Source organism: Gracilinanus agilis, chromosome X (genome assembly GCF_016433145.1).
Source record: "Gracilinanus agilis isolate LMUSP501 chromosome X, AgileGrace, whole genome shotgun sequence".
Classification (NCBI taxonomy): Eukaryota; Metazoa; Chordata; class Mammalia; order Didelphimorphia; family Didelphidae; genus Gracilinanus; species Gracilinanus agilis.
Genome location: NC_058136.1, coordinates 22173737 through 22181883, shown reverse-complemented (window position 1 = coordinate 22181883; position 8147 = coordinate 22173737). Strand labels below are relative to the sequence as shown.

Genomic DNA, 8147 nt, shown 5'->3' with positions numbered 1-8147 from the left:
TGGAGAAACAACTTAGACACAAGCAGTTAAATATAAAATATATTCAAAGTCACTGGTGGTTGGAGGTGGGAAGGAATAACACTAACAATAAGAGGGATGGAAAAAGACTTTGAATGGAGCTAGCTTCCAAGAGGCAGAGGTAAGGAGGGAGAACATTTCAGACATGAGGCACAGCCTACTCAAATGCAGAGAGGTGGGAGATGGAGTGGGAGATTTGGGCTGAAATGAAGAGTGTGTAAAGGGGAATAATGTGAAATCAGACTGGAAGAGCAGGCTCCTGCTAGATTGTGAAGGTCTTTAAAAGCCAAATAGAGGAATTTATTTTTTATTATCCTAGAGCAGTAATGGGAAACCTATGGCACGGGTGCCAAAGGTGGCATGCAGAGCTCTCCCTGTGGGCACTCGGCTGCCCTCCCTGCCCACTCTCCCCTCCCAATTTGTTACTAGAAAGGCAGAGGGATCTGGGTGGAGCTGCTCCCCTCCCCCCTCACATTTTTTCACATCACCTGCCCCTCTTTCCAGCAGCCCAATGGGAGCACTTCCTCCCTCCCCTGTGTGGGGTTAGGTGGGGGGACAGGGCATACCCAGCATGTGGTGGTGGGGAGGGGCACGGCACGCAGTCTGGGGGTAGTAGTAGGGATAGGGCCATGCACTTCATCTCTAAAAGGTTCGCCATTGTTGTCTTAGAGGGATACTACTGAAGAGAACCATTGAAGATTTTTGAGCAGAGGAGTCACCCAGTCAGACCTATGTATAAGATGTATCAATTTCTGCAGGAATGGATTGGAGGAAAACCAACTAGGAGGTTATTGCAGTAGTACAGGTGGCAGGTAATGAGGGCCAGTATTCGAGTGGTAGCTCTACAACTTACTGGCTACCAACCCCTTTTTTCTCTGGGCCTCGATTTCCTGATCTGTAAACTGAGAGGTGGCTTGCTCTGGTTTAGAAACAGGGGGAACATAGTCTTCTCTTTTCCCCGGCACCTTAAGCAACTGATTTCCCAAGAATGACCCCCAAAGTCCTACTTAAACAGCAAGGGGAAATGTCTGCGTGATAATCATGTACTTCCCTCAACTCAGCAAGGATTCTCTTTTAATCTGTCACTTTCAATTCGATGGCAGCATGTTTCAGCCCATTTGGGTTAAGTAGCTCCCGTGCTTTGGAAAGCGTTAATGATCCTGTGTGGGCTGGTGTGTATGCCCTAGGTAGGAAACGACAAGGGCACAGCTCACAAGCAGTCGTCCCTGGAGGTCCCTTAAACTGGGATAGGATCATAGATCTGAGCTGGGAGGGAGCCTTAGAGGTCGTACCAGATGTGAGGAGACTGTGCCAGGCTACAGGAAGCTAAGGCTGGACTCAAGGGGGAGGGAGGGACTGGCTTGGAGTCACGGGGGCTCAAGCACTCCTCATTTATTCTCTGAGAAACAGCTACTGCTTCCATATTGCATGAAAGTTGATGATGGATCTCATTTGAGCTTTGCTGCGACCCTTTGAAGTAGGCGCTACTGACATTTTTCATCCTGTTTTCCAGATGAGGAGACTGAGGCGGAGAGGTAGAATTTGAACCCAGGGTTTCCTGACATGAAGTCCAGTCCTCTAATCAGTGGGTGCCAGGCCCTAGGGATCCCAGATTGCTTATGGCTTGATGGGGCTGCTTCTGGGCCAGCTGATCATCATGACCTTCAAAAGTTAGAATCTGAAATGAGCATATCTCCACTATGGAAGGGGGACAAGAGTGTCTCTACCCTGTTCCTAGCCGGAAGCAACAGGAGGAGAGTTCCTTATCTGCTTCGGGGGACCTAGATCTTTGGTTTCATGGGTAACATTTTCCAGGCTTCCCTCTAGGGTAGGTGGTTTAGGGGAGAGAGTGGATAATACAGTGTTGGGCACGCAGTTAGGAAGAAACCTGAGTTCCAATGTGATCTCAGATACCTCCTAGCTGTGTGACTCTGGACAAATCACTTAATGCTATTTGCTTCAGATGCATCATCTGTAAAATGGGGATAATAATTGCACCTCCCTCTTGGGGTGATTGTTGTAAGGAGGAGCTAATAACTGCCAACCTTGAAGTACTATTGAAGACCATTGTTCTGAGGAAGAGCCCAGAGTCTCCATCAGAATGCTAAAGGGGTCCATGACCCCCCCAAATATTACGAAGTCCTGCCCTAGCAGAATGCGAACATCCCCTGCACCTAGCACAGTACCTCACATATAATGAGACTGGATAGAGAGATGTATAGTGAGGAGAGGGGTCAAACGTGTTGAGGGCTGAATTAAGATTCGAATCCAGCCCTCCCTGTTCAGTTCAGCCATCCCTTGTTTCCCCTGCCCATGGGCAGCCCACGTGGATCTCTGGCTTGGCTCCTCAACTCATCCAGTTCCAGCCAATGAGCATTTCTAGGGGGCTTTAGGAATGCCCAGGCACTGAGGTAACAGGCACACCCAGAGAAGGCTTTGCCCTCTTGCTTCCGTGATATTTTTTGTGAGTGTTAAGTTCCTTCCCAAAGAGGTTTACCAAGTGTACCCAGGGTGAGCAGATGGGCACGGGGGAGAGCTGGACAGCCTCAGCTGGCCAGAGTTTGCCCCCATCCTGGGTTCTCCTCATCCAAACTGATGCATTTCAGCTGCATCCCCCAACTCCCCAGAGACAGTCTCTCCACCTTCCCTCATCCCCTCACCCTGAGTTTTCTGTCTAAGCAGGGACTGCTCGAGGAGACAGGACCCAAATTACAGCTGCCAGGATGTGCCCAAGGCAAGGCAGCAATCAGTGGGTGGCAACTCAGCTAGCTGCTAACTGCTCTCTCACCACCGGCTCAGTCCCTTGGGATGGAGGAAAGGGGCTAGAGAGAGCATCTGGGGGAGCCGACGATATCTATTCAGGAACAACGGGTCAGGCTTTGGAAGCAGAGACCCTGGCAAGCTCCCAGGCCATGCTGCCTCTCAGGAATCTGGATCTTTTGGAAGGCACTCAAAGAGGAGTTGCTACTTGTAGGTACCTTTAAGAGTATGGAGCTGCCTTCTACAAAGTGGAATTGGGAAGGCCAAGCAGTGGAACTGGTACCATCAGTTGGGTGGAGAAGGAAGGGACTCGAGTCACGGGGTGCTGGAGGGGAGAGAAGGCCCGGGGTCTTGTTGTCTGGTGGGGTGAAGGGAAGATCTAGATAGAAGCTACAAAGAAAAGGAAGTTGGGTCGAGAAGACAAAGGAAACCCAAAGGGGAAGAGAGCCTATGGAGGCACAGGCATCATGGCAAGGAAGAGGGATTAGGGACAGATGAGGTTAGGAAGCCAAACTTTGTCTGCTTCACTGTTTGGGCAAGAGCTGGCCCTGTGGGACCGATCACATTGTCACAGCATAATATTTATTCAGTGATTGTTTCCCCTCTTGTATATACAGACTAGTGTAGTCTGACTTTTACCCACCGTTCTCTCTGTTCCAAAGCAGCATTGTGAGATAACGTTATTCGTACCCAACAATTGATAGGAAATTCATCAGTACCGGAGCCATTCCTGTCTTTTTTCTCAATCCAAAACACCAAGGGACATTCTGGAAAGGAAGCAAGGCTGGTATGCTTAGGTGCGTTTTGTTTTCTCTTTAATCCAGTTGACATAGCGGGAGACCTTCGTATAGATGCCATACTTATTTTCCAAGGCGCATTCTTCTCCCCAGCTGATGATGCCAGTGAGGAAGCTGGTGCCTTCCACTTCTGTGGTATGGGGCCCCCCGCTGTCTCCTTGGCAAGAGTCTTTGCCACCCTGGTGATAGCCAGCACAGAACATGTTGTTGAGGATGGTGACCTTGGTGGAACGCAGACACGTGGCTCTGTCCACAAAGGGAACATTGAGGACCTGGAGTTTAGTGGCCGAGCGGCCCCTGTGGTAGATCTTGCCCCAGCCACTCACGGTGCCTTTTCCAAACTTGAGGAAGATGTTGGTGTACTCCTTGTCTGCGATGCAGATCGGGGTCACGTACTCATTTAGCTGCAAGGGTTCATCCAGCTCCAAAAGGGCTATATCATTGCTGTACTTACTGATGGTGGCATTGTAGGTGTGGTGAGGGATAGCTCGGATCACACGTCTAGTCTGCTCAGTTCCTTCTTCAGTCTCAGTATCATGCTCGCCTGCGAGAAGAAAACATGGTACCCGTGGGCGATCATGATTTCACCTCATCATTTACATCGCTCGACTCTTGAGGCTTACAAAGCATCTTCTCCACAAAGACCATATGAGGCTAGTGGGGCAAGGATTATTATTATCCCTTTGCAGGCGAGGACATTGGGGCTCAGAGAAGGCATGTGGCTTTTCCAAGGCCACCTAGCTCATGAGAGGACATACCCAAGGTTCTAACCCAAGCCGCTCAACACATAGGCTCAGAGATTTAAAGCTGGAAGGGACCTTAGGGTCTGTTTCATCCAAATCCCCCCTATTTTATGGATGTTGATCTGGGATTTTAAGAGATTGAGACTTTCCCAAGGATATATGGGTAGTAGATGGCAGATCCAGGATTCAAACCCAGGTCCGACAGCTTTCAAACCAGTAATCTTTTTATGGATCACCCCAGCACTCCTTTACATCACCTTTTCTCTTAAAAACAATTCACCCTCACCCTCTCTCCGAAAGAAAGAACTCCCCTAGCTCCTAGAAAGCACACAGTGCCATGGACTTTGTCAAGGTCTCCAAGGGTTCAAATCCTACCCAAGTGGTCTTAAAAACAATTCTCCCTCATCCCCTCACCCTCTCTCCGAAAGAAAGAACTCCCCTAGCTCTTAGAAAGCACACAGTGCCATGGACCTTGTTAAGGGCTCCAAGGGTTCAAATCCTACCCAAGTGTTCCCGCAGGAAGAACACCAGGAAAGAGGCCACGTGATCTCTAAAGGGCCTTCCATCCCTCAAGCTCTACAATTTTTCAGGTGTTTTCTGCTCCAAATCTACGTTTCCACTTTATTGGCAAGTGGCGGGAGGACCAGTCTCTCTTTTTCGGGCCAAACACTAATTTGAAGATGGCACTTCCTTTTCATCAAGTTCTTGGAGCTCATAAAGATGAACAGAAGTACTGACCTCAGGCGATTTCGGTGGCCTGTCTAGCCCCTCAGTTTCCTTAACATGAGGGCATTCAGCTTCCACATGAATATATCGAGGGACGGTGGAGTTCGTTCCCCTTTGAAAGAGCTTTTGAATTCAGCTTTGGGACAGAGGAGATGCTTCCTGTCGTATACTGTCATGTGATGTGCTTCACAGCCCTTTCTGTGAATTTCAGCATCTAATGGGTAATGGTCCAAAGCTCTATTTTACTTACCTGCGACGACAGTAATTTCATTGCCAGGTTCAATGCAGTGGGCTGCAGTTACAATCCACTTCTCATTGACGATGGAGCCACCACAGAACCCTTTAATCTTTCCATTCAAAATGACCTGTGGGAGGAAAAGCACCAGAATTTCCCACTGTGTCATTTTGGACTCAGAACAAGGGGGAGCAGGGAGTGCAGGGATAAAACTGAATTTTTCATGGCTCCATTGGGAATACAGTGAGTTCTTTAGGGACTGCAGTGGGAGTTTCCCATATCAGGATCAGTCCATTTCTGTCCTTGTTTCCCAGAGAAGATGGGCAAAGGAGCTGGGGATAAATAAAGCTGGGTTTGAAGGGCCGATGAAGAAGAAACAAAAAGATTGGCTGCCTTAATTGTTTGGGGCTTATTGGGTCCTTAGTCCTTAAAGGTTCTGATTCTGTCAGTGCCTGACTTCTTCCATGGAGATCATAAGGTAGATACTGGGAAAGACACCTTGAAATCCCTCATCTGACACTGAGCATATTGGTGCCCCAACAAGCCACTGGCATCTTCTTCCTTGAAGGAAAAAAGTCAGAAATTATTCCCATCTAGGCGGGTCCCCAGAGTCTCCTTTAATCTGGAATGCTATGAAACTAAGCAGAATCATCTCATAAATGTTATCTGAAGTCTGGCAGAGGGGAATTCTGGGAGACAATACATCCCTGTAATTCTCCATGGGGTATGTCGGCTCATTCTGAGAGAGAGAGAGAAAGAGAGAGAGAGACCCTTCCTCAGTTTGGCCCAGGAATCAAGCAGAAAAGTCTTCCAAGGCAGGGGATCTGATCCTTTTTTGTGTGTCTTGGACCCCTCTGGTAATCCAACAAAGTCTATGCACCTCTTCTTAAGAATACTGTTCCAAAATGTATAGAAGGACATGCAAAACCCAGTGGAATGGCTCCTTGGCTACCGGATGGAGAGGAGGGGAGGGAAAGAACATGAATCATGGAACCATGGCAAAATATTCTAATTAAAATAAATAAATGAGCAAATAAACAAATAAATAGATGGCTACAATGTATAGAAGAAAATCCATGGCATCTCAAAGGAAACCAAGGTTTTTGAAATCCATTTATCAAAATCTTTAAACAAACAAACAAATAAAACAAGGTCCCTGATCTAGGGCTTGTGGGACGGGAGAGCCCTGCTGTGGAACCAGTGAGCGAGTCCACCAGTTTATAGCAACATTGGATGTCTTCCATTTGCTTCTCCTCTTTTTCTGACCACTAGCCTGAATTTCGTCTGTTTCCCGAGTGCCCTTCAAAGCCTCATCTACCTGCTTAGGAGAGAAGTGGGAGGCTCTGGCCACTAGAGGGCGTAATAAACATTTGTTTAAATGCACACACAAACGGATTGTCAATGTTTTTCTTTGGACTAAAGCAGATTTGCTAAGGTAAACATTAATAGTCAAATGAAAAAATATAGCCCGGGGTGTTTTGGGGTGTGGCTCAGCCAAAGAGGCAACGAGGATTTTCAGTGACCAACGAGAAATTGTTCCCCCTTAATTCTCTGAAAAGAATGGCTCTCTTTTCCCCTGAATCACTGTCTCCCGGCTCTAACTGAAGCCTTTCCTCTCTTGGGGTATCAGAGGTATCTTGGGAAGGTGGGGCTCCTTGGAGGCCGAGCAGGTATCCGTGGGGGTGTGCATCGTCGCCGTCTCTTGCCTCTATTCTGCGCAAGGGTCCCCCCTGGGAGGGTGGAGCTGAGGCTGGTCCGCTTGAGCTCCCTCCAGCTGTTTCCCCAGTCCCCGGCACTGGATCTGGGATCTTAGCTACCCCCAAAGACCTTTTTCTTTTGCTTGACAGCTGGCAGCCAGCCTCAGAGGTCTGCTGTTATTCAGATCAGCTGTGAATGGCTAGCTTTGCCCAGCCTAAGGGGAATCTGTTCCTCCTCGTAGCCCCCTTTTTATTCAAGAAACGATTTGGAAGTTTGCATTTGGAACGAATTCTTTTCTTATCTACCTTGGTCTGCCCTAAGCCCCTCCCATGGACCTCAAGGCAGCTCCTCTCCGTGGGTTAGTTAATATGGCACCTGCCCTGAGAGGAAACCAAAGGACCTAAGTTGGATTCAGAGCCCCGGGCTTTGGGTTACAAACCCTACCGTGTTGCCCTGTAGCTGTGAGACCTCAGGTAAGTCACTTAACCCCTCTGGACCTTTTATTCCTCATCTGTAAAATGAGGGAGTTGGCTGTGCTACCCAGGAAAGAGCCCCAGATTTAAAACCATAGGACCCGAGTTCAATTCTCGGCTTGGCTGTTTGATACCTGTGCTATCTTGGGCAAGTCACTTCCCTTCCCTGGGCCTCACTTTCCTCACCTATAAAATGAGGGGCTTAGACATTTGACTTCCAAGGTCCTTGGAACTGGAAATCTGTGGTAGTATGAGAATGTTCAGTGGGCTCTCCTGCATTGTTAGGAGAAGAAATCTGGTGAGCCAGGCTTTTGGAGGACCCCACAAAAGGCAGGAAAGGGCCTATTTCTGGGAAGGAATTTGGATTCATTTTTCCCTGGGCTGAGGAGAGTGTGACACTAGTTCACAGATCGTCATTGCAGTTCTTTGCTCAAAACCCCAGCCTAAAGAGCCGCAGTGGCTTTTCCTCCAGACCTTTTCTCCCTTCAACCATCGTACATCATTAGCATTGCAGGTAGACTTCTTCTGACCCAGGCAATCTCTTTCTTCTTTAGGGAACCGCTTTTAGATGAGTTGAATTTCTCTGTCTTCTCTCACTGTTCCTTCTCCTCTGTTGTGCTCTTTCCCCCTCCCTCTTTATGCGGTTTCTCTCTCTCTGGCTCTCCCCCCTCCCTCCCTGCTCATTCCCTCTCACCCT

At 48.4% G+C, this 8147-nt stretch overlaps 1 protein-coding gene across 1 annotated transcript in view; it reads right to left on the bottom strand.

Annotated features, from left to right (window-relative positions):
• Positions 1–3296: 3296 nt before the first annotated feature.
• The window catches only part of F9 (coagulation factor IX), a 46867-nt gene continuing 42016 nt past the window's right edge, over positions 3297–8147 (bottom strand). The window contains exons 7-8 of the mRNA XM_044682466.1: positions 5295–5409; positions 3297–4119 (exon numbers count right to left, since the gene is read on the bottom strand). Coding sequence (XP_044538401.1) covers positions 3572–4119; positions 5295–5409 — 663 coding nt within the window. The 3' untranslated portion in view covers positions 3297–3571. The remainder of the gene's footprint in view (positions 4120–5294; positions 5410–8147) is intronic.